This window comes from Anopheles gambiae, chromosome 2 (genome assembly GCF_943734735.2).
Source record: "Anopheles gambiae chromosome 2, idAnoGambNW_F1_1, whole genome shotgun sequence".
Taxonomy (NCBI): domain Eukaryota; kingdom Metazoa; phylum Arthropoda; class Insecta; order Diptera; family Culicidae; genus Anopheles; species Anopheles gambiae.
The window spans coordinates 17,095,963-17,121,664 of record NC_064601.1 but is presented as its reverse complement, the minus strand read 5'-3'; the positions used below and the strand labels follow the sequence as shown (position 1 = coordinate 17,121,664).

The window sequence follows — 25,702 nt, the reverse complement described above, 5'->3', positions numbered from 1 at the left end:
GTGACAAAGGTTCATTACCGGCGACTGCACATGCAACTTGTGAAATAAACCATAAAACAGTGTAAAATCGAAGGATGAATTTTATTTGCACTTTGTAAACGAACAGGAATGCTATCCTTGAGCCCTAATTGTACATAAGTTGAGGGTAGGCTTTAGCTTTGACACTGACATGTTTAAAGATCATTCCACAACTGCACATTCAATCAAAGCTGGCCGGTTTATGTGCATAACTAAATACGCAAATCAAGCACAATTGAGCTCGAGCACAATTGCATGCGCGCAATAAGCCGCGACTGGGCTTTTACTAGTAACTTTTCGAACTCAGCTCCTGAAACCATCAACACTTTCCAACCAGCTTGCATGTGAAGAATTTCTTCCATTGTGTGTTTATGAACGGCAATTTTATTGCCTGTGTGATTCCTCACCCCAATTAACCGCACCAAATGTAAGCCCATCCCGTGCCGGACGCACCAGCCCAACGTACCGGTCCACGAGACGGCGAACGGCGTATTTAGCGTTCGTTTCCTAAGTGATTAAAAAGGTTGGGGGCGCGAAAGGGGCGCCACCCCCGAACGCCATTGTCGCACGGAGCAAACTTCACCGTCCGCCAAACGTGGCGCGGCAGTAAAAGTGTGTACGGACTGCCCACTCCGGATGCTATCGCACATTCAAATGCATCAAGATCAGCTGACGCAGTCGAGACGCAGTAATTCGCCTGCAAATCGTAGCGAGAGCGCTTCCTTCCATTTCGTAGTAGCGTTCTATAAATTGAGGTTCGTTGCTGTTCGTGCGGTTCAGTTCTTGGCGAGGCGCTAGACAGTGTAGTGCATGGTGAACGTGTTAGTGCGGATAGTGCGAACGGAGTGTTTAAATCGGCCGTGCTCACGAGACTGTGCACCGAACCCCCCAAAGGCAGGCTGGTGTGTGTTTATGGTCGTTTCGGAGTGTCGCTAGTGAAACAGAGGATATGGCGCTGCAGTTGGTGCTGCTGTACATTAGTGCGGCATTGGCGTTGGCCACCTTGGTTTGCGTGCGATGGAAACGGCGGAAGCTGTACGCGGCGGCCGCCACGATGGATGGACCACCGTGCCTGCCGCTGCTAGGTCATGTGTATCTTATCTTCGGCAAAAGATGTGGAGGTGTGTGTTACCGTATCAGTAAGGCCAAAAGGCACATAATGTCAACGGTTGTGAGTGTGTATATGTATGTGCGTGTGTGTGTGTATTGTGCGTGTCTTGCAAATTTAAGAGTCTTGAGAGTTTTTGATAGTGCTATGGTTATTCAATCGGGGCAAATTGTTATTGTTTGTTAAAAAAACATTGATATATCTTTAAGTGAAACAGATATAGGCATGTTATTTTTGTATTTTTTCCAAAATTGTATGAGTTAATATTAGAATAAAGTTCACTAGGTTTTAAATATGAATCAAATAAAAGTTACCCATAACAGTTTATTGTATAAAATGTGCAACATAAAATGCGAGTTGAAATGTCCTCCAAAAATGCAAAACGGTCACCATCAACAGAAGCTTTAAAAACAAAATTTCAAACATAGAATTTAATCCCTTTAATATTAGTCATGTGATGTGTACAGATATTAATGTGTGTGTGTATATACACGCCTAATTAGTGGTATCCGTGCTGTGAAGGTCCGTGAAAGTATTAATCAATCAAAATTGCACCCATAATTGTATGCATACAAGTCTTAGTTCAATTTACTGATTTTGAGAGCAATCCCGTGTTTTCTAGTATTAGTTAGTAAGTTCTTTATCTGAGTGTTTTATAAGACTTATCAGAGCACTATTTGTTTTCACGTTCGTGAACTTTTATAATTCTGAAAATGAGTTCTTCTTTCAGGGTATTTAGAACAACTTACAACAACCTTGAACTTGAACTCTGCTCACGATCCTAAGCATATGGCATTGTTGCATCTGGATAAGCTCAAACTTTTCTTTTAACTAGATCACAGTATTTAAACAACAGTAAACAACGGATTTATTTATTTTTTGTGTTAGTTGTAGGTACAAGCCTTGACCGCAGATACTTGTATGCTCATGTATTCTCACATTTTAATTACCATGAACTGTGTTGTATCGGCTATTATATCGAATATATTGCGGTACTATCAACATACACGATTTGGTAATAACATACCATAGTGAGTAAGGCAAGCCTAGACGTTTTAGCGCCATATAATAAGGGGAGAAAAGCTGTTGCGTCGCAACCACTAAAGCTTTTTTTTTAATAGCTAATATTTATTCGAAAGCTACTACGAGAGTTTCACACCTTTTGCATGTTAAAGTAACTAATTTAAGGATCTTTAAGCAAGCTGCACATTTATATTGAAACCCATTTACCTTATTATAACTAATCTACGAGCCAAACAAAATAACAGTCCCCCTTTTTCTTTCTTACTATCTCTCTTATGGACATTGTAGAAGATATTTTACAGGTATTGGACCGATACGCACCGCGATATAAATCCCCCATCGGAATATGGATGGGACCACAGCTGATTGTTGGTATCAAGGACAATCCTGATTATTTCCAAACGGTCATGAACTCACCGCACATGTTGAACAAAATGGATCAGTACAACTTTTTCCGGATTGTCAATGGACTTTTCGCTGCGCCAGGTAGGTCTTGAATTCACACTTTTCCTGTCCGACCACTGTAAAACACTTGTTTCCACCGTCTTCCTTCCCAGATCATACGTGGAAAAATGAACGCAAGCTGCTAAATCGCTCATTCAGCCCAACGATGCTGTCCAGCTTTGTGGATATTTTCAACGATAAAGACTTTATAATGGTCGAGAATCTGCGGAAATTCGTCGGAAATGGTGAAGTTGATTTACATTTGTACATAGCCAAGTGTACCATCGATTCGATATTTGGTAAGTAAAAGCAGGTCTGCTGTTGAGATGAACAGGGATAACGAGTCTGTTTGTTGTGTTTCAGGAACGGCCTTTGGCAAGGATCTCAACACGCAAGGAAACGATGGCGCTGACGAGTACCTGCATTGTCTAGACACATTTTTCTCGCTAGTGTTTAAGCGCATTCTTCATCTGGAACGCTATTCAGAAAGTATATATCGCCTTACGAAGGATTACGAGCTTGAAACGAACTGTGTAAACATCATCAGAAACATGTCGCTGGACCTTATGAAAGAGTTGAAAGAAAATTACAAAAACTCTAAGGCTACAGTGAAAGAAGATGCGTACGAGCGCAAGCCGGCTCTGAATTTTGCTGAAAATTTGTTTGAGTTGGCAGAAAACAATCCCTCCCTACCAGAAGATCATATAAAAGACCACATAGATACGATGATTGTAGCTGGTCACGATACGACTGCCACCACCATGTCGAACCTGCTGCTAATGCTGGCGATGCATCCCGAGGTGCAGGAAATGGTGTACCAGGAGGTGATGAGCGTGTGTCCAGACAAATCGAAACCTGTGACGATGGAAGATGTCAACAATCTCGTGTACACGGAGATGGTGTGCAAAGAAACGATGCGTCTGTTTCCTGTTGGCCCTCTGATCGGCAGAAAGTGTGTTGCAGATGTTAAGCTGGATGGTAAGGAATTGAAACATTGATTCGTTTGGGCCAGGTATACCAGCCTTAATTGGATAATCCATTTTACAGATAAACATACCATACCGGCGGGCTGCTGTGTAGCGCTCGGCATCTATCAGATACATCGAGACCCGACGATCTGGGGACCCGAGCCGGGAAAGTTCAATCCTGATCACTTCCTGCCGGAAAGGGTAGCTGAGCGACATCCGTACGCGTATCTACCGTTCAGTGGAGGACCTCGGAACTGTATCGGTATCCGGTATGCTTGGCTGTCGATGAAAATTCTCATCGCACATCTGGTGCGAAACTATCGCTTCAAGACGACGCTCAAGATGGAGGACTTGGAGATAAAGTTTGCAATCATTCTAAGAATCATGAACGGCTGTCTCGTGTCAATTGAAGATCGTAGCTGTAGTCCTGTTTAGTTAGGATGCCTGAACCAGCTGTAGCAGCTGGCTCGATTAAATTGTGTCCAGGAGCATAATGTAATATGCCATACGTACTGGTTACAGCTACTGTGTAAACGCTAACTTCCGAACTAGATGATCTTCTTGAGTTGATATCCTATATCGCTATAACCAGAAACGAACGGCTTGTGATCGCACAAAGCGGTGACAAAGCGTTATGAAATGGCTGATGAAAATGAAACTCAAAACGAAAAAAGGCGTTTCTACTATAGAGGCACAGCAAACCCATCCTAATAATTTACACCTTGAAATAAGTACAGATCGTAAGTTACATGCAATAAACCCTAAATTCGTTTGCAATACATACAAAAGTTCCAAATGTGCAATAAACCATTCGTAGTGTGGTTAATTAATTTGTTAGAATTTCCTATAAATCTTTATAATATGTTAAAACCAACTCTAATATCCGTGTATGAAACGAGTATATCATCATTAAATCTAATGCAGTCAGTCATCGAAGCTCTCGCTTATATAAAATAAATGTAATTTTAGAAAAAAATTAAACTGTATACCACGTACTTGTGCATGGTATTGCTTTGTATGTAAAGGTACGATCGGTTTCATTCAGTACTTCTTTGAACGCACGAAAGACTTTACCAGCATTGAGAATCAGGTTCACAGATTCGTTAAACAACTGACGAATTCCCCAAGATCAGTGGCTGTGTTATGCCTTTAATCAGAAATTTAATATTTTGTTAAATGATCAACCATCTACAATCTCTAGCAATTAAACAACTACAACTGAGGCGTACTTTCTTCTCCTTCTTCTTTGGGCACAACAACCGTTGTCGGTCAAGGCCTGCCTGTATCCACTAGTGAAGTGAGCTTGGTTTTCTTTGACTTATTGTTACCATAGTAGGATAGTCAGTCCTACGTATGGGGCAACGGTCTATTCGGAGCTTGAACCCATGACGGGCATGTTGTTAAGTCGTACGAGTTGACGACTGTACCACCAGACTGGCCCAAGGCGTACTTTACAACTGACTAAATCGCTACTACAGCTGACAGCTTAGAGCCGGCATAAGCTATTATAACATAGTTGTTTATGGTTAGACATAGCGGTCCCGTGGTATAGTCGTTAGCTCACACAACTTAAAAACAAACCCGTTCTGGGTTCAAGCCTCATATTGACTGTCCTTCTATACGAAATACTGACTATCTAGTGGTGGGTATGGTACTAAATCAGTCTCGATAGCCAATATAGGCAAGCATGACCGTGTAGGTCGTTACGCAAAATAGGAAAAATAGTATGTTACTCAAATAGGCTATTGGTTTAAAAACCACCTAGGCAGCCGTTTCGTTTGAGCAGGATGCATGCAAAATGTAGCCTTCGAGATCTGGGGACATCTGAGTTGTAATAAATGTACCCTGGAGGTTTGCTATGGATCACGTAAGCGATGACAAGCTGACTAAACCGTTAATCTGGGTTCCCGAAGAAAGAAAGTATAGCATAAGGAGATGCCACATTCAACATTTAGAACCCCTGGAACTCAAATTTCGCTACTAAGATCATGGATTACTGTGTCACACAAGTTCTTAGGTTCTTGGATTTTGAAGGCTTACATTCTACAAGCGATCTTTGGCGAATTATATAAACTTGTTGAGCAGAAACATGAACCACATTGTAGGGCAGACACAATAAAGATCGCAAACCTGATCGATCCTCATTCGGACTGACCTCACATAACAAGGACTATCCGTTGGCGTATTACTCAGATAAGTACAGCAAGCCTTTATAGAACCGGCATGACTGAGCAGGCCGGCATGACTGACTTCAAAAAAGTATACCAAAATATTAACAATTACTATATTTTTTCGTACGTACTTATTAGCTACTTACCAAAAATGTGAAGTTATCACTACATCCTACAATTCCGATTACATACACATACAAACATAAACTTTTTTCATAATAGAGTTGAATATATTAAACTGTATGTTCGTCTTCTGTACTTTACGCTACCATTACTATCCTAATGTTCAGAGTGTTTGATCGTAGTATTTTATAAATTAACAAAGGATTCTCACTCGCTCGATGCCGGAGTATGAACAAACGGTTCTCAATCATTCGACAACTGCATGTGTTTTCGTGGTTGACCACAAACAAAAATCTTACATACTAATTCGATTCAGTCCTTGGTTGGCAGCGTACCCGCCCGGCCAGACCTGCCAGCACTACCCCGAACTCGACCCGATACAGTCACGCAGGCCTGTGCTCGTGTCCGCCGTGCTGTTGCCCACCAGCTGCTGATCCTCTGGTTTGCAGTCGTAATTGTTGTTGTTATTCACACAGCCGATCTTATCGACACATCGGTCCGGCACGGCGGGTACGGCAGCAGACGAGATCTCACTGTTCCGATTGCACCCGTCGTGACGCAGAGGATCATCCGAATTCGCATCGATACCGTTGATGTCGTCCGGTAGCGAAAGCCGGGGTATTCGCTCCGTCAGGCACTGCAGTGTTTGCCGATCGTGCACTTCGCTGAAGATGTCGATCAGATTGTTGATCCCGATCAGGTAGCCGTCTTCGTGGTTGCCCACCTTCCACTTGCTGTCATGCGTAATGGCCACACTCTCCGGAAGCGCGACCGTTTTGGCAAAGTCGATCAGCCAGACGCTTGCCTTGTGACGGTCGTGCACGAACAACAGTGAGCTTCCTATCACCTCGTGGCTTTTGAAAAACTCGGAATACTCGAGCGTTGCCCGAATCGCCTTCAACCGTTGAATGTATTTAGGCTAGAGAGCGATAAGCGGAAAGATATAAATATGTTAGCCTGAATTAATTTATTTTACTTCATCTTAGCTGCTTACCATTGCATGCGGGAACCCGTCAGTAAATTCGCGAAATGCTTCACAGATTTGATCACGCGATTTTGTCGTTTTGAAATCCTTTGAACTCGTGCCGTCACTCTTTTTGATGCCCTAAAAGTATGGAAGAAAGCATTAGTAAGCCTGCAATATCAATGGAGTTTGGTGTTAATTTATATAATTGTACGTTCTTTATAAACTACGCGATCAACTTGACGCTATGTTAACGAAGCGATGAAGGTTTTAACCACGTAACCAGACCAATCTGGTAATTAGGATTTGCAACGGAGAAAGGAAGAACTTTAGCCTAGAGTCGCTGGGCCATTTCAAAAACTAACTATCCAGCTTATTAACTTTCAGACCGTTCAAAAATAGACCTCATGCATAAATGTATTATTTACCAAGAAACTTATCATCGTTTTTGAGTAATTTTTCACATAACTGTAATTAGTTCTCCAAACGATACAACATGATCTCAGACTTTCGTCAACTTTCCCATACAACTATCAGCACCAGCAAGACCTCCTTCTGTTCAAAGCTTACCAATACTGTATATACCTTCGCGATATGCCCTCGTTTTGCTGCTGCAAATGTTTGTACTGAACAACTATTCAAACAATTAAACTGCCACTTTCTATCCAGTGTGTGGAAAACCCCGCTCCGCTAGACGTAAGATCGATATGAATGACACAGCTAAACAACACCCCTAACAAAACAAAACTGTTCCCACATCCTGGTTCTATCATGGCATGGTGGAGAGACTTAGAGAGAGAGACGGAAGAAGCGGCAGAATCGAACACTTGGCTTGATTGATGAGTAACGGCGTCGCTGCGCACCATACCTCTATTCGAAATCCGAGCGTGGACGTGCTGGAGATGGTTTCCCTCCATACCATGTAGCGTGGCTTGGTGACACCTTTAGCACGGTGCTCCTCTTCGGTGGGGGCGTTTTGATCGATCTGTATCATCTTTTCGTACATATCCTGCAAAAGACGACGAGATGTGATGAGTATCACAGTGCTAGAGTGCTGGTGGACCCAAGTGACCAAACCACAATACACACTTTTCGAAGTTTCGGCTTCTCTTTGGCTTTCGACAGTTCCTCTTCTAGGTAGGTCCGGACGCCTATCTTACAATCCATCACGCACGGTTGATAGAAATCGCTGAGTAGATCCTGCAGCTGTATATAGGTTGCTGATAGTTTGCAAAACTAGAGAGTTAAGGAAAACGATACATATGCAATTTCCAAGCATATAAAAACCCTTGGAAAGCATAGACAAGTTTAAATGATGTTTAAAACTGTACCAATATATCTATCAAAATATATGTTTGAATATTGTGGCACAAGCGTTTGAAGTTAAAAAATTCTATTTGATTCGAAAAGGATACATTCGCCATCTTCACTATTCACCTGACCCTTGTACTCGGGAACGTAGGGTCTCAGGACATCCTTCATCAGTACCTGCGAGATGTGACAGATTATAAACACAAAAAAACATACTGATATAAAAACAGTCATTGAAACAACCAGCTGTCTCACTCACCTTAAAACACTTTTCCTCTTTGGGGCATAGCTTCTTCAGTACGGTTCCCTGGTCCGGTCCGGCTTTGAAGTTTCCCTGATGCCCGGCTAGCTGCACCCACGGATAGCGTTGCTTTTTGTACGTCTGGAAGAACGGTGTCCACTGTACGATGTTGCGCAATTTACGCCATCCAGAAGGCTGTCAATCAGCGAAGGCACATAAAGAGAGAGGGATGGAAAGAGAAGGAGAGAAACGGAGAAGATAAATATAGATGTCAAATCGTTTATCGAAGCCACAGATGCAATCTATTGGAGCGCATTATGTAAGGGTGTCATTTAAAGTTGCTTTGCAAAGAGCACAGAAGCTTCCAATCTTCTAGATACGTTATAGACGATTCGGTTTTTGAGTGTAACCCTATCGCAATAACCAGCCAGTAATCGCAAACCGTTGTTTCTGTTTGCCGCGGTGCTGTAAAGCCATACCGCACCGCAGCTTTGCGTTTCTGGTGCGAAGGTGTCGCGATGGAACCACACATCGATCAACATTCGTTACGGTTCACCTGAGTGGTCCCACCTGAGTGGGATGGGTCGTATTCGGTTTCCTGAACACACAGCACGCAACTCCAAAGCCGTACCCATAATATTCAGCCTGAAATATTCGGAACCGGTTTAACATTGTTTATCATCCTCAATCATTCCTTGCAAATCTACAACTTGTTAGGTTTCTTCTCGATCGCTGGTTCAAATTTCCCGCCACATTGCGGCATTCGGTGAACATTTTGTCACCCAAACCCCCTAAATTGACGTCACCACATGTGAATATATTCACTGCAGCCAAACGTCCGCTCACCCCGGCCCGGCAATTGTTTACGACACTGTTTGCATGTTTCATTGCACGTCCAAACAATATGTTAAAAATGCATTTAATGTGACGAAATGAGACAGATTTTAAATTACCACCCTCCATTGTGTCGTGCGTGGGGACCTACACCCTACGCCCCTTTCCGTTGGCTTCACCCAAGAATCCAATTGTGTAGCATTTTTATTAACGCGTTTGCTGTAGCGCCAATTGCTCGGGGCACCTTTCCCTCGCGCTCACCTTCCCCGCACAAGCACAAGGGCGTATATGCGTAAGAGCATCGATGTTACGTAAATACCACTTGATGCTATATCACATTTCTTTGGCTTGCTGACGCGCTGATGGGACTGCGAACACCTTTGCGCCCCAACCGAGCCCGTTTAGCGTTTACGATTGCCGGCGCCGTCGTGCGTAGCAAATATGCCGATATGCCGATGATTACCGTCAACTGACGATGTCCCATTTCGGGGATCTGGGTTGGCGGCGTGAGGGCTCAAAAAAAGAGAGAGAGAGCGAGAGAGGGTGGATTGCTATTTTCACCACCTGTTGGCAAATTAAGCTCGTTAGCCTTTGCTGGAAGACTTGTGCGACACACAGACAGGACGTTGCGATCGATTTGCGTGACACCTGGTACAAGCTTATGGGTCGGTTACGGCTTGTGGCAAGGGCACAATTGGTTCGATTCTTATTTCGGAGTGCATTAGATGACATTTACACGTAAATAAATGCTAGCTAGGGAAGGATTGTTTGAAGTTTGCACGCGGTTCTTGATATCTGTTGTCGGGTTTCGTCTTTCTTTTCGCTTCAAACCGCAGCACGTGCTAGCGGCGGGAACGTGTCGATCGCGTTTCGCTAACGGGACAGCTTGGGCTCGTGCTTGCGATACTATGCCCTGAGCGCTGCTTTTGTGCAATTCGCCTATTATTTTAGTGTTTGCAAGAGGAAGAAAACGTGAAATCACTACCATTTGCCGATGTCATGTGGCATCGTTTAACTAATCGTTAGCTCATTGACCCAATGTACCAGGGAGGGTCAAACCAGTAAAGTGATTGCCATGACATCTGCCTGCTTGTCAGGCTCAAGCTGTCTCTTCGATGGATTTAGCACGCTGGAAGAAGCTGTGCTGGGCGTACGCTTATCGCTCGACCGAGCTGGCAGTCTAAATAAACGCTCTTGTGGCTGGCGCGAAACGTGAAGCAGCTTTACGATCCTTCTTTACAACTTTACGATCGTGACACATGGCCTCGAAATTGAAAGTGATTCGAATGAAGATTCAAATGCAAACTATTCCTTGGTGAAGCTCGTCTTGTGCGTCATCGTTGTGACGAAATCGACGCATTTGATTACTAGCTCACGAATGTTATGACGACAGAGCAGTGTGACATTGAATACTCACTTAGCAAACCATTCACTACTGTTTCTTAGTCCATTTTTACCAGCACAATGCTCGCTAACAACCCATTTCGTTTGCAACACAAAACCCTCAACCAGCATCACGTTTTTTTGTGGCATCGTCGTCCACCGTCACAAGCGTCGCCACTGCGCCCGCCTGTGCAGGGGCGTTTGCGATTGGAAACGGGCTCCAAACCACGGCTTACCTTCGTGCCCGATTCATGCCGCACGTCCGGTACGTCCGAGTCCCACTCCGAGCTCAGATCGTCGCTCGATGCATCGCCGTAATCACGTGGCATCGGCACCTCCAGCAGCGACATCTGGTACTGCTCGTACCCGGGACACAGGCTGGCGGATTGGCGCGGCGACGGCGACCGGTGCGCCCCGATGCGGTGACGCAGCGAGCCGCCACCCGCACACTCCGACCGGCCAGCCCCGTCGGCCGGATGCTGCAGTATTGGCAGCTGGCTCTGATAGTGGTACTGCGAGTGGGACGTGCTGTGTGTGCGCTGCGTCGCCCGCACCGGCTGCTGCTGATACTGCTGCTGGACATGGGGCGGCCCACTGTGCGAGTGTGCCGCCGGCACCGCCGCCTGGTACTGGTACTGATGGTGATGGTGATGGTAGTGGTGATGATGGTGATGATGCTGCCCCGCCGCATGCTGGCTCGATTGGGCTGCGTTGGCCCCACCGGGCAGTGCCGTCAGGTCGGCGTCCTTGGAGTTTTTGCGGCTGGCGGCCAGGGCGGAAAACTTGCGCGCATCGTTCGAGAGCTTCCGAGTGAAGGACTTCTTGCGGGTGCGGGGCACCGCGTCCGCGGACGTTCCGGCATGGCCGGCCGTGCCGGCGTTGGCCGCACCGTGCTCGTCCCCACTGTCCGACATCGTCTTCAGATGGTCCTGCTCTTCCGGGCTGAGGTTGGGAAAGTGTAACAGCTTCACCGTCACCTTGTCGCCCGACTCCGTGAAGTACACCTCCTTTGCGCTGAGCTTGTCAAAGTCCTCGTAAATTGTCACCGTCGGTAGCGTACAGATAGGCATCGTTCAGTCGATCCTCGGTGACGAACGTTGCTTTTGGGGTGATGGGGTGTTTTGTTGGGCGGTTCGTACCAAAACCCGCCTGCTCAGTTCGGGAGATGCTCGGAGGAGCACTGCAAAAATGGGGGTAAGATGTCAGATCAATTGCAGGACCATCGGTACCCAATTCACCAGGCAAAACTGGGCTCCAAAACATGTCACAAACACTCTCTCACTCTCTTTTTTTCTCTCTCTCTCTCTATCACTCTTTTTCATTGCTCCACTCTCTTTTACACTTATCAATCTCGAACGACAGAAGAAGAAAAAAAACAACAAATTCCAATCTGATCTCAACCTGCTTCCGAAGTTAATTTGTCTTCGCGAAGGCACGCCAACCGCCGGAGCAAGTTTCCATAACCGTATCGATCGAATGCTGGACCTTACCGGCCATCGGTGCGGGGGTAAAAATTGCTTTTCACCGTACCGGTACACACGCCCTGGTACAGGAAACTGGACGCCGTTCCGCTGGCTCCTGTTTTACACCGTCCCAAACTACCACCGGTCCGAGTGGCAGGTCAAAAGCGAGGGAAATTTATTGCGGTACTTAAGGACTTATTTGGTAGTTTGCCGCGCCGAACCGGTCGCTCTGGGCCACCGGATGGGCTGCCGGGCGACGCGTACTTGCAAATCAAACCGCATCGCAAGGAGCCATGGCCGGGCTACCGAATGATGGCGGAGGTTGTACTGCTCGATGGTCGAGACGCGGGCCATCATGTGCTACGAGGCGCGCAGGCATCAGCAGTAATCAGCTTTGCATTATTGTAACTCATTGAAATTACCCCCACGAATGGTATAATCGATCAATGGAAGGTTTTTTGTTATTTTTGCGCAAAATATGGCATTGTCTTCGGACCTGTTGCAGGCGAACATAACCCATCAGCCCATCCGTGCCACATACCATATCATCCCAACAACAGAAAAAACAAAACAAAATCTTCGCACAATGCTTCTTGGTGAAGTGAAAGGCACTCAATTTATCTTGCAAGATCATGCCCGCCACTTGTGCAGCGCTGCTCTCACGAATAGAAAGCAAATTGTACTGCCCCGGCCTGCCTCCTTTCGCCGGATTCCTTACTGTTCGTTCCGCGTTTGTGTCTCCGTGTCCGAGTTCTAGCGCAGCGCTAGCAGAGACCCGTTCATAAACCATCTTCACAACGTTCGCAATCTTGATGACATTTTGCGGCGGACGTCACTGCGGCGTCACGCCATCTTCGCAAAAAATGCGCTGTACATTCTTCTCTGTGTCTGGTAAAGGGCTGGGCTGGGTAAGGTTTGGAGCGCCACAGGGCAAATGCATTGGACGATTGCAGCAGGGCTCGCGCGCGCGCGCGAAGTCCCTTCCCCTTTTGAACATCGAACGAGTCTTCCATTTTGGAGCATCGCACTATTGTGTAACAAGCTGTGCGACAAGTGAGGTTAGGCTGGGGCAATAAGTTTTTATTTCCCAACCCGCAACCAGTATCTTCTAGCCCGGTCGTTTGATGAAAGACGGTTTCGTGCGCTTGGCATATGGGGCGAGGGGCAACTTGACGATGATAAGGAAACGTCACAGACGCCATTAGTGAACCAGTAGAGAGATGCCGACCGGTTCCGATGCTGGTACGGAACGCTGGCTATTGCGTGCAATGTGCAACTGTTGCAACGACAGCACATGCCATAGTGAAGTTTCAGTTTTTACTTTAATCGACCTTCTGATACGTGAAAATTTAAGCATTCAACAGAAGATCAGAGAGTGAAGTCGGGACTGACAGTAGTTCCCCCATCGGTGGCAACATTCAAAGGAACTGTAAATCAGATACAAAATCCCAGTCGAAAACTGGCGAAAACACTACTAACCTTCGCCTGTGAGATATCATGGGAAATTGCTCACATGCGAACCGATAGAACAACTTCCTGTGCGTCATACACGTTGCTAGCATGTGAGCGATTGAAATGCTTTGAATTTTAAAACACCCGTTTGACGCAAGCTTCGGTCGCTGCTCAGGTGAAGAATGGTGAAGCCGAACCAGCACGGCACCCAGGCAAAAAGCCATTCGGTGACCCATTGATTCGGAACGGAACGGTTGATCGTCGTCCACATCGCGTCTACCACAAAACTGGTTGTTAGCAAGTGTGGTGTGAAAATGGCTAATTGATGACGTCGCGTCGCGAACGTAGTTACGCCCCCCAGCTGTGACACAGCCATGCAGAAACACAGCCAGAGATGTGAAGTCAGGGCAGCGTGTCTTTTGAACAACAATGGAACAAAACTGGATGCAAAAGTATGGCGTATGACTCATCTTGACGTCATCACCGCAATTGCAACTGTAGAATACCGAAGCAACCACCAGAACAAGAGCGTTCTAATGATTGGCAGACGTTACTGTTGACCCGAAAACGGAATGTCCAATGACTTCCAACGCACCAATACTCCAAAAGCACTGGGGCAAAACCTAACACTGACGAGATGATTCGACCGCCGTCCGCCCATGCTTCGTTTGCGCTTCTTTTCAACGACGAAAAAGGTTAACCCGTAGGAGTTGACGTGTCTGGGAGATGTGGCTCCCTATGCTCTTCCAGTGTGGTCCGCCACACTGCTAGCGAAGCATTCTAAATGCTGGAAAATGTATGTAGTATACCCTGCGAGAAATGCGTTGGCCGACCGGTGACATTGGAAGTTCGTTCGCTCGGAATGGTTCCTGGTGAAGAAGCTAGCCGGAAGTCATTAACATACATTCACCGCATTCAGAAGCATCTCATCTGAATTCGGTGAGGTGTGAACTCATTTATAAGATTTCACACTTTTTTCGATGTCATTTGATACAGTTTTTGAACATCCAATGACATTATTGCCTACGCATCGGATCTGCTATATTTTTCAAGTGATATTTCTATACAATATGGAATTAGTAGCCTAAAGAAGTAATCTTAGCGACCCAAAATATACAAAATAATGTACAACCTGTCAGGTTCTGCTAGAATACAACGCTTTCTAGAACAGAACGATTTCGCCTCGTTATCTTCCTCAGGTCCTCAGATCAGGTGTAAGGCTGGGAAGAATGTTTTGCCAAATACGTAACCTTTTATTCGTTCGCCAGTCTAACGCCGCCCCCGGGCACTGATAGTGTCAGCGTTGTTTAAACAATCTAGTATGAGTGGCGCCGAGTGTGGGGAGGGTTTTTTTCTGCTACTTGAATCGCGTTGGGATTGTAGTTTTATTTTCTTTTATTCGTACTCGACCCTGCACCTTTGCCCATTGCGAGTCAGATAATTCCATTCGCGCGGGAGCCAACGCGTGTACGTTCGAACACAAAAGTCGGTCAAACTTTGGCACGGAAACTAAGGCACACGCTAAAGTTCCGATTCCGACCACCAACGGTGGATGCTCGTAAATCTAGGCAGTGACTTTCCCACCGCACTGCACACCGGTCTATTGCGATGTAGTTTTGCGATGGGGAAATAGTAGTAGTAACGCTACATTCCGGACAGGGCGGCGTGTATTGTTTTGCACCAATCCCACCCACCCTAATCTCCAGATCAAATATTTAGCCTGGCTGGCTTTTGTTGAGATAAATACACGGAGTGCTGTACACAACACAGAGAGAGAGAGAGAGAGAGAGAGAGAGAGTATGAGCAAAGCAGAGCGTTTGAAACCCGGAGAAGTTGGCGTTTGGTTGCCTACGGCCATGTTTACTACACCCTTTTTGCCTGGTTTTGTTTTTTTTTTTTTTGGTGAGGGAAGATTTGGGGAAAGATGAGTCTGCATCAGGTGGGAGGGAATTGCATCAAGATGCAGCACACAACAACAAAACTCATTGAGCTCAATCACTCGTACGTACACTGGAACTGGCGCTTACACACGGTCGCGCATTAACACATGCACCGCCGAAGAGCAACACAATCGCGCACTACGGGAATGTTCATCTTTCGCAAAGATTGTTTCTGCCCGATCGTTGTCCGGACGGTCTTTGTAGGGTCGAAGAGAGTGAGCAAAACTAACAAACCGGTAGCGACGTTTCCGTCCAAATTTTCGCCTTCTGTGCTCTTTTTTGTGTACGTGTGGAATGGGATGCAAAAGTGAAAGTTTGCCTCCAGTGTCTCCAAAAACGGCCAGGAACCCACGGGCTAACCGACCGACACGCAGTTACACGATCGAGAGATCTCGAGATCTTGGCCGCGCCTGGAAACGCGAATACACCGCTGGCACACTGCACACAACTGCTGGACGTGTCCAGATGCTCTGCGACACGAGGCAAAACCGTACGAAATACACACAACTCTCGGTTCGATCGCCGTCCCCGGGGATCGATAGACGTTCGCTAACACTACTTCACGACACGAAAACGCGCGCACTCATGTGTGCGTATGTGTGTCTAGAGAATTAGATTCGATTTAAGGTTGATGAAAACGCGACAGAGAGCTCGTGGCTCGGAGACGCGACGGGGACTGGGGAATACACGCAGGCGAGCGGGCGCGACTGGATGATGATGCAAAGCACAAAGTCTCGTCTGCGATAACGCGCGACGCACATTCGCTGCGAACGGTGGTCGGAATTAGACTGAAATATCAACAATAGCGCTCGAGCGCGCACAGGCTGCGGGCGAGTTTTGCGCAGGCGGGCTTTACGCCGAAGGGAACCGGAGCGGGACTCGGAGCGACGCTCGGTGCGGCGTAGGGCGAACGATCGCGATGGTGACGCTGATCGTTGCGTTCGCTTCACACACTGGGCTCCACTTTATCAGCAATAGGAGCGGGCCGTTGGTGTTGGTGTTTGTTTGCCCCAGAAGCTGCTTCACGCTCACCGATCTTGCCCTGCGCCGTGGGGTTGTGTTTGCTGCTGCGTTTGTGTGCGTGTCGATGGAGCGCTCGATTCCGGCACGTTCAAAACAATAGCAACGGGGATGCCACAGTGAAAACGGTGCGGACATATCGGTTTGAGCATTTATTTCAAATTTCTGATAACAACTGGAAATAATATTTATTGATCGCTAGAGTTTATTGCGTACCCTGTTCGAAAGCTTTTATTACTATGAAATGAATAAAGCCTTTTTTGTTAGGTTTCGAATTTCACAACATAAAACCAATACTTTTGGTTGTAATGTCTAACAGTAATTACTATATTTTATTTATTTATTTTATAGAATAATCGCACTGTGCTTCATTGAACATTGTATCTGTTTCCTTGCAACTACATGGCTGTGCATCTTATTCCAGAACTTGTTATTTTTACAGATTTCCATACAATTAGCTATTACAAACGAAAAGCTTTTTAAATTTGTGTTGCAATAGCTTCATTACACACAATTTTCAAACGTTCAGTTCACATTCATTCATAAACACCTTTCATCACAATGTATGTATGCTCAAAGCAGCTTCGATTGTATGAGCATAGCTCTTGATCTTATTTTGGGCTTTCACCTCATGACTGCCGTGGTGAATAAGCCTTTGGTCCATTAAGCGCCCGCTAGAGGGAGCATGTACAGTTATGACGTCATGAAAAAGCTCCACTTTGCAAGCTTGGGTAGCATGCATTCGACGAAATAAATCTTGCAAGCAAATAATAAGACAAAACTAAGACGCTCCACAAATTCATTTTATGATGAATGCCATACTCTGTTGTTTCAGGATTATTTTAATTATAATAAATAAATTGAGTCAATATAAATATGAAACATCAATGCAAGTTGATGCTTTAAACAACAACAGATTAATATCTACCTCACACCAGATGAAACTGTTAATTTATTTTTGCTCTCCTCCATCTTGACCTTTTCCAAGCAGACATATGTTTTCGTTGTTATTAGTTTTGAACGATGTTTCGACATTTTATTACGCTACCAAATGTTCATGCAAAGGTACCCGGTGATCTAGTGGAGGATTCAATTTCATAAAAATGGCTACTCAAAATGAATAGATCCCATATCAACGCCATAATTAATGAGCAACAACGACCTGTCGTCACCCTGGCATACTGGATATAGCCTAAATGAGAAAATCAGTGTAAAAGATCTGACCGAAATCGTTCCAAACATTATGTAGACTGCGATCGTACATCATGTACATTAATGTTGCTCAAATGGATATGATCAATCATGCCAGTATTACCGGCGGGCACAATTCGCCCACAATGTTTGTACTACTACTGCAAAAGTAACAAGACTTCGCAAACGCATCGTTCTGTCGCAGATCAATCACAACCACCTCGCTCCCGGTTGCCAAAACGTTTTCGCCTACCTTTTTAATACCGCTCGCCGTTTCCTTCGGCCCGATGGTATAGCGATCGACGATCCCGAGCAGGCAGTCGTCGCACCGGCACACATCGTCACCGAGTATGAGCGATCCGTGCGAGCCGATGCTGCTGGTCGAATCCATCGAATCCGTCCGGATGAGCCGCGATCCGCCCGGGCCCGTCTGCTGTGACGCTGCCTCGATCTTCTTCGCCAGCAGCGCCTCCATCAGGGATCGCGGCCTGCTGTTGCTCGACGTAAACAGCGACATTGTGCGACGGTGGCAATCACAGTTTCAACACACTACTCTGCTCTCAACGGCGGCACTCCTTCCCTTTATCTTCTCTTTACATACGCACACAAACACACGCACACTCGCACAAATGCACCCAATGGCTGAATTATTTCGATATGCTTTATCTGGTGGGGCACCGCCGGAGGAAACCTTGGGCGGGAGCGTGGTGCAGTTTTCTCCGGGCGGCGTTACGACGCACCGGAAGTGTACAGCCAGTGCGTGCACGCTAAACAGTAACTCCACGAAACACACATCACACAAGCAATTAATTAAATTGTAATCGTTAACCGTCGTTGTGTAATTAACGTCCCGGCTCTGCTCACTCTCACACAAGGGTTAATCGATGATCACACCTAATTGCACACCGTAAACCTAGCGACGGGAGGAGAAAAAAGATTGGATGCGAATGGGTATTAACGGTCGGGATCGGCCCTCGGTGTGGGTCCCCTCCTTGATAACACAACAATCGCTAAGGGTGGCCTACTATCTCAGCAAAGATGCAACTCCCCGGCCCTCCCCGTTACACGAAACCGGCGAAAGCATTGAGAAATAACGGCAACTGCAGCGACCGAATGGCTAACAATGTGAATTTGGCAGAAAGCATAAAGCGACTGAGGCGACTGGTCGGCTCGTTACTGCAAATGGGGGAGAAGGACGAACAACCGGAGCGGTTACCTTTTGATCGTCTGTAGACTGAACATATCTTCCTGATCGTGAGATTACCAGCAAGAGTGGCAGCACCCCAATATGCACCACAATACTTCGGCACACATTTGCTCCTACCGCTTAGTTAGTCGCGGTACGAAAAAATGTTGATGATTTCATTCCTACTTTTTGTGTGCATCGTTTGCAGAACACGTTGAGCGCATGACATCGTTCCTCGGTGCGGAATTGTACGGAAACTACGAGACGAGAGACCACGTTTGTCAGCAGCATCATTAAATGCAACGACGCCGTAACCTCATTTTCGTATACCCGACAATGCGGACGGGCGCGGCTTGAGTTAATATCAATTTAATCGTGAATGGTGCTTTACTGGCTTCGTGTTTTGCTTCAGGGTTTCGTCTTTACGTACGTCTTTAAATTATGAAGAAATGGAAGCGTATATGAAGTTGTGTGAGCATGGGGAAGATGCAAGATTATTATATCTAATGTATTCTTGCGCTATTAGTTATTTCCATAAGTTTCAGTTATGTTCCGTCTACAAATTTTGAAGCACGGGATACATTAAAACGATGATCGTTTAACTTGTTTTTTGTCCGTTTTTCTGCACCCTCGCCTTGAACTGCACCCATTCTACGTAAAATTCTTTGTATCGCATTGATACGGAAATAAACAAAATCTCAGAGGCATTGTCAACACCCCATGTGAAGCATAAAATGAAACCCAACGTGCAAATTGGCAGCGAGTCTCTGAGTCACCTTAACCCGTAAGTACCCTGTCCATACATAAGCAGTATGGTTTGCATGCTCGTTGTTTCGTAACGACTTTGAGCTCGTATGTGAGGTAGGTGTGCGCTATTGAAATTGGCTGAAAAATTCCGACCGTTTTCCTGTGTATTGCCTTTTTATGTCCGAACAGATTACAATGACGTGTTTACAATGTGCTTACTTTTACTGCTGCTCAAATGAACTGTCATAAAAGATACGACTTTACAAATTTTGTCAAATAAAACGTGATGGGCAAATGCATGCAAATTGCAATATTTGCATTTCAGCGACATGAAACGGACAACAATTTGAGGTCTGTAAGGTCTGTTATTCTGCTCTCTTGAAAGATGTGTTTCGGGTCAAACAACAATGTTGTGCCGATTTCAAAACTGCATTGAGCTAAGCTTCTTGTGGCAAGGCATTTTGAATTTATAGTCCAAACGTAAGAATCAAACAAAAAGCATGCGAGAGTCTTTATAATGTCCTGATAACTATCACCGAAATTGAGCAGACCTGCTCATTAGGCTCTTGGAACTTTTCAAATCGAACGTAAAGGTATCGAAAGTGAAAGATTAAATGAGCTTTTTTCAACTGAAAGAAAAATCCATTTAACATCCAATGAATCAGCTCCATTATGCAGTGCCAATGCCAGAGGGCGCCTATCGGCTATCTTTTGCCAAATCATTTTGCACCCCAAAAGTGTATTAGCATGCGCAAACACACCATTAAAAGTGCGGATTCATTTACCCCGGGGGCAATCGTTTTTTTGAATGTTCTTTTTTCCACTTCATTTAGCAGAAAATCTTTTAAAAGACTTCTTGTCCGGCTGAATGTTTCTAATCATAAAACATCAAACATTAGCGGCTGGCTAAAAGGCTTGCGACGAGCGCTTAAGGAATGTTGATTAAACGTACACAGTGGTGTGTGTTTTTTGCGCATCAACCAAACTGTTGACTTGTGTATTACTTAGTTAAAACGGTGGCACAGTTTAGATCGCCATCCAGCCATACTTTTCTTTAGTTTTTCGATCATTAAATCAATATTATAAAAAAAACCATCATGCAAGTCCATTAGGTGAGCATCAAAAGGGTTGGGAAACGATAGCAAATCAAACTATAAAACCGGTAGCAATCGTTTGAGGGATCAGCGTAACTGCGACCCTGCCCCCTGTCCCGATCAGAGCCGAAGTCAGACAATTGACAACTTGACAGAAAATTAGCAAAAACGTTTTATGAACCAGATTCGTATCAGCCGTGATTCCCGAGTGGTGGGTCAAGAAAAAGGCATCCACCGGAGCGGCCCGTAAGCAGTGACAGCATACCTGCCCGACCTGCCAGTCTGCCGGCAGGGCATGGAAGTGTGAGCTCGTAAATCTATCTGCGGCTGACATCGGTGACGCTCATCCAGCCCGGACGCGACCCGTTCCATCACGATCACGGGCCCGCGAAGAGGAACCAGCGCGAGCATTAGTACGCCACGATCGCACACCGGCACCACCAGTGTGACAGATGGTGTGAAAAATTATCGCAAACAAAATGACCGCTTCCGTCCGTCCCGCCGCCGCCCAGGCGCTCCCGATCCGGCCCCGGACCCAACGGTCGACACTTAAGAGCTTTTCGCTGCTCACGCCTGGAAGCCGCTTGTCATATTTGCATAAATTGATCGACTTCATACGGTTTGCCATGTTTGCCGACTGTCATCGATTGACGGGCCCGGGCGACGATACTCTAATCCCCCGCTCTTCTCTCTGACACCCCTTCCCCCTCCACCCTTTCGGACGAATGGGTACGCGGGTATGAACGACTGTACAACGCGAGCGGCCCGTCCAAATACTGATTTCACCCGGGAAAATCACAGACAGAAAGCATACCCGGCGACTCCGGCCCCAAGGTCTCCTCTTGAAGCTCCGTCCCGTCGCACCGACGACCGAGCGATACATTTTTAATTAATGATTAACCATGGATCCGTGCGTAACGGTAGCCGAGACCGGCCGATCCCGTTTGCCGGGTTCCGGTTAACAATCGGTTGGCACGATAAACAAACACTAAATCTGCACGACGGCTTTGCTGCGCAGGGCCCGGCGCTGGTTCGTGATGGTCTTTTTTTTTCTCTCTCTCTCTCTCTTTCTCGCTCTCTGTCTTCACGCCATTGTTGAGAACATGCGTAAAACGCCACAAAGCTAAAGCTATCGTTGGCACATTTTCACTTCTTGGTGAAGTTGGTGAAACTGCCGGGTCGGTTTGCGGGAGAACGAACGCCAACAGCTTTGGAGATAGCAGGCAGTGCGGCATTAAAGTAGCGCCGAAAATTGCTGCCCATAACGCATAAACTCTTGCATTTTATGACTTTCTTAAGCTGAACGAAGTGCTACCTAGCGAACGGCCCGCTTCACACGTACTGAGGTTAGTGCGGTATTATTGATGTTATCGGTTTAACAATACATTAGAATGGGTATTTTCAAGATTTACTTGATGGCGTCAGGATGAAAGCGTTGAGACCGATTTGGTTTGAAACTGGGGTTGAATAAAGCCATAGAATAAACCCCAAAGCTACACTCGGAGTGTTTTTAATTGGGACATCTTTCTGAATAAAATCAGCAATGTACTTAATTACAGGGTTCTCGATGGAATTTACAGTTTTATACAATTTTTGTTTATTTGTTTTTAAAATCATAAAATAAGGAACAAAATCGTGGCTTTTAAGATGGTGGGCTTGAAATTCTTTGATACTTCTGCCAAATATAAAGAATTGGGATTGTATAATTCCTACGGTAATGCTTGAAATAAAATCCTTTCATCGTGTATTAGCAAAATCGTAATTTCATTCGTTCAAATTCAGCACAACGAAAGGATTCGAAGTGCAGAGCTCACACGCATGGCAGAATCACTCTTGTACCACCAGCAGATGATAGGGGAAATGATTTACAAGCTCTGGTCCTTAATCCTGTGTAAAACGACCGATAAACTAACATTGCTAAAATTTTAGCTCCAATATCAAGTACATGTATCATCCGCCAGCAAAAGCTGTTAGTACAAGCTCGTGCTCGTGCTCGTTCCCATGGCCGTGTCAGCTACAGAGTAATCCACACATGTTTACACACTCTAGCGGCCAGACACCCGTGGCGTTCGCATCTGGATTCCGTACCAATCAATTCTCCGCTTTGCCATTTGGCTTCCCATTCATGCGAACGGAAACCAACCGCAAACATGCAAATGTAGCAAATGTGTTTCCCGTGTACGGTTTTGGAGCGGGAACCAGCACGCTCCACTGGTAATCCTATCACAGGAAGCGTTTGTAGTACACAGCCAACAACACAAGAAGCAAACATATTGACAAACATATGTTCGATAGTGGCGGGGTGAGCTAATACCTGAGCAGCGACAAACACGACCAACCGATGGGTCGAAACATAGCCCATCAACGGAGAGCATCTTTATGCAACTCAACGCTGGGAAAAACATCAACATAACGGCCGGCAGAGTATCCATCTCGCGCATTGTTTCGTTTAATAACTTATTCACTCGTAGCGCCGCAGGACGGCGGGTGCGACCGTTGCGCCAGCCTAAGGATGTGGATACGTCCGATGCTACAACGCTTGTCAGGTTGTCGTGTTATCTTATCGCGATAGCACAATCTCCGATCAACGCTAACAAGGTTTAACTTTCAAAGCTGCAGGCCTAATGCCCGGCCGGTCGGGCGTGGAGCGCCAAGAACGGTGCGCTGGAACCCTGTGCCGTGCGCCCCTGATTAATCATATAATATTCATAAATCCTTTCGAAAGATGATAGGCCGGGCGATATCTTTCTACCATCGGTGTTTTATTATCAGGCAAATGAAAATAATTATTTATAATTACCCAACGTCTGCATCGGAGCGAGCCTGCATCCCCTCGGAGTGGATCGGCCCCCTTTGGCGGGGTAGGTAATCAACAAGGCGTAATGAAGAAGTATCGTCGGCGCAGAGTACACTGGAGGTGCAGAAAATGATCCATAACTCTGCCCATCCCATCAATGAATTAATTAATGCCTAGCCTGTCAGTGCGCTCACCAAATCCATTAGTGCACAACAATCAGCTCCAATCAGGGAATGCAGCACTACCAATTCCGTTCGTCACAAAGTTTGATTAAAACTTCACCACAAACAATTTCGTTAGTCGCAATTTCATTCGCTGATTAAGCGAATACAACGGACCCCGTGGGTCAACATTCGGGATGACCTAATCATACCGATTTCTGCAACTTAAACCGAGAAGAAAAGCATATGCTTATTCATCATACGGCCAAGCCTCTCCGAAGCTCTCCGACAGCCACGATTCCAAAGGATCATTGAACCGAACGGATTGGACGCATCGGAGCTATTTCAACAGTTGGTTCATCATCAATCGTTGTTTCACACGCCTGCTCATACTCGGACCGCCTTCCACTGATCCGTTGTTCGACCTGGTTGGGGGTATTGAGCACTGTGCCCTCTCCCCCAAAGCATTCCCAATTCCGTCCGATCGTAAGAAGCCTAAGCCGTTTGCCCTTACGCAGTTTGTCTCGCCCTCGGGGCCGATTACCATTTGAATCGAACGTTTCAGATGCCATTCAATGAATTCCGCGAGCCAGTGATCTGTGGAGGGATCCTACGTTCGCTACAACCGCACAGTTCCATACCATTCTTTCCCGGTGCGTATTGGTAAGGGCGCACAAAATGCGCCTCGGCATCGAATGCCACTTTCATCCACGATCGTGACAGCCCGGGCCAGGTTGGGTAACGTTCCTTCATCGCAACTCGACCTGGCAAACACTACAAGCAGCAGCAGCAACAGCATCAGCAGGGCAGCAGTGAGAGAAATTAATAACATGATACGTGGGGAATTTCAAGGCTCGCCATGCACCGTCCCACCAGCCACGGGGAATGCGATGCCACTCCGAGAGGTGTGGCGTCAATCTCTTCGCGCCGCACCAACCGCGGTGACAGCATAATCGATCTGCGCGCCATTGCGTACCTCGCGCAGCGCAATGACATCGATCGCAGCGCGCGTTTTTGGTCGTTGAAGCTGCGGGGTTTGAATTAATTTATCAACCCAACAGCTGACGCTAACCGAAATCCCGGTGTTCCGAGTTCTCGGTGCAGTGAGCGCTGGGAGTAGGAAGCGAAATTGGATGGCTTCGATCGATCTTAGCGGGCAGCTCGTGGCTTAGCCCGCACGAACGGTGGTCTCATCTTAAAAGGCGGACTGCCTGCATCTTTCCGCAATCAGCTGCACTGGCATTGCGCTGAATAATTCATCACTCATCAATCGCTTATGGGGCTGTGATTGAGCAATGCGCAGTCTGTGCAAACCAGAAGAAAAAAACACACACAGTTAAGTGAACACTGCTTGACCGAAGTTCCCTCTCGCTTGAAGAATACTCCAACCGCACCGTCAAACACTGAGTTGATACAATCGTGCACACAGATCGATGGCTTCACCGCTCCATTTAAATGCATACCTCATCATCACTCTCAAGCCGACGACACTGTGCAACTCTGTGCATACGATAAGTGCACAGTTTATTTGCGCACTTTGTTTACCCTTTCCGGGGAACCGCTCTTTTGCCAATAAAACCAACACCTGACCCGCGCTCGATCCCGATGCGCAACCGTATCCATCACTAATTGGCACGGGCTGTTACCGACGGGTTGCATCTTGTACGAGCATTCAATGCACCAGCAGGATAACATCGCCCCAACATCCCTTCCCGTTGTCGCTTTCCATCCGCTACAACCGCGTCGTCCGCCAATAAAATTGTCCCACCACGGCACGCGAAACAAATGCAATAAATATTCCCATTGCAAATACCGATTTGCCCGTAATTTGTACGATGCCAATATACACACACACGAACACACGAACGATCGTGATGGTTTGTGTGCATCGATCGCTCGCGGATCAGCTGCCCGCTGCCCATGCGCCGGGTCGTATTTTAAATTAACTCGTTTATTTAAACTTAATTGACTGTTGTAATTTACGACCTCGCGCACTCACGTGACGACGATCGGCGGCCATTGTGCGAGAAAGTTGCCCACCGTTGCGGTGAGTGTTGATGATC

The 25,702-nt window shown here is 46.3% G+C and overlaps 3 protein-coding genes across 5 annotated transcripts in view; 1 reads left to right on the top strand and 2 right to left on the bottom strand.

Moving 5' to 3' along the window:
* The first annotated feature begins 627 nt into the window (after nt 1-627).
* Nucleotides 628-4,783, top strand: LOC1269358 (cytochrome P450 4c21). The gene is made up of 5 exons (XM_003436012.2): nt 628-1,139; nt 2,438-2,635; nt 2,707-2,892; nt 2,957-3,571; nt 3,641-4,783. Exons 1-5 carry the CDS (start codon nt 968-970, stop codon nt 3,994-3,996), a joined length of 1,527 nt encoding a protein of 508 aa, XP_003436060.2. The 5' UTR covers nt 628-967; the 3' UTR covers nt 3,997-4,783.
* A 1,040-nt stretch (nt 4,784-5,823) lies between these two features.
* On the bottom strand, nt 5,824-18,172 carry LOC1269360 (inositol-trisphosphate 3-kinase A). Of its 2 annotated transcripts, none has more exons than XM_003436011.2 (7): nt 17,908-18,172; nt 8,390-8,566; nt 8,235-8,307; nt 7,909-8,039; nt 7,688-7,828; nt 6,850-6,960; nt 5,824-6,774 (listed from the first exon to the last, which is right to left on the bottom strand). In XM_003436011.2, exons 1-7 carry the CDS (start codon nt 18,169-18,171, stop codon nt 6,214-6,216), a joined length of 1,458 nt encoding a protein of 485 aa, XP_003436059.2. In that variant the 5' UTR covers nt 18,172; the 3' UTR covers nt 5,824-6,213. The 2 variants fall into 2 exon arrangements, with proteins under 2 accessions (XP_003436059.2, XP_061502566.1); XM_061646582.1 differs by lacking the exon at nt 17,908-18,172 and adding an exon at nt 10,825-11,658.
* LOC11175476 (uncharacterized) overlaps nt 11,653-25,702 on the bottom strand; it is a 40,216-nt gene continuing 26,166 nt past the window's right edge. Inside the window, exon 3 of one of the 2 annotated variants that reach the window (XM_061646586.1) lies at nt 11,653-11,768. In XM_061646586.1, coding sequence (XP_061502570.1) covers nt 11,742-11,768 — 27 coding nt within the window. In that variant the 3' untranslated portion in view covers nt 11,653-11,741. Of the gene's footprint in view, nt 11,769-18,484; nt 18,568-25,702 lie in introns of those variants that run through there. The other variant, XM_061646585.1, reaches the window with a different exon arrangement.

What these genes read in the sequence shown, in the direction of transcription:
- LOC1269360 (XM_061646582.1), bottom strand. Translation starts at nt 11,658, where the DNA reads ATGCCTATCTGTACGCTACCGACGGTGACAATTTACGAGGACTTTGAC. An exon ending in AAGAGGAAAAGTGTTTTAAG is followed by an intron (nt 8,308 to 8,389) that starts GTGAGTGAGACA and finishes CACATCTCGCAG; the next exon opens with GTACTGATGAAGGATGTCCT. An exon ending in AGAAGCCGAAACTTCGAAAA is followed by an intron (nt 7,829 to 7,908) that starts GTGTGTATTGTG and finishes CGTCTTTTGCAG; the next exon opens with GATATGTACGAAAAGATGAT.
- LOC1269358 (XM_003436012.2), top strand. Translation starts at nt 968, where the DNA reads ATGGCGCTGCAGTTGGTGCTGCTGTACATTAGTGCGGCATTGGCGTTG. An exon ending in CTTCGGCAAAAGATGTGGAG is followed by an intron (nt 1,140 to 2,437) that starts GTGTGTGTTACC and finishes TGGACATTGTAG; the next exon opens with AAGATATTTTACAGGTATTG. An exon ending in TGCAGATGTTAAGCTGGATG is followed by an intron (nt 3,572 to 3,640) that starts GTAAGGAATTGA and finishes TCCATTTTACAG; the next exon opens with ATAAACATACCATACCGGCG.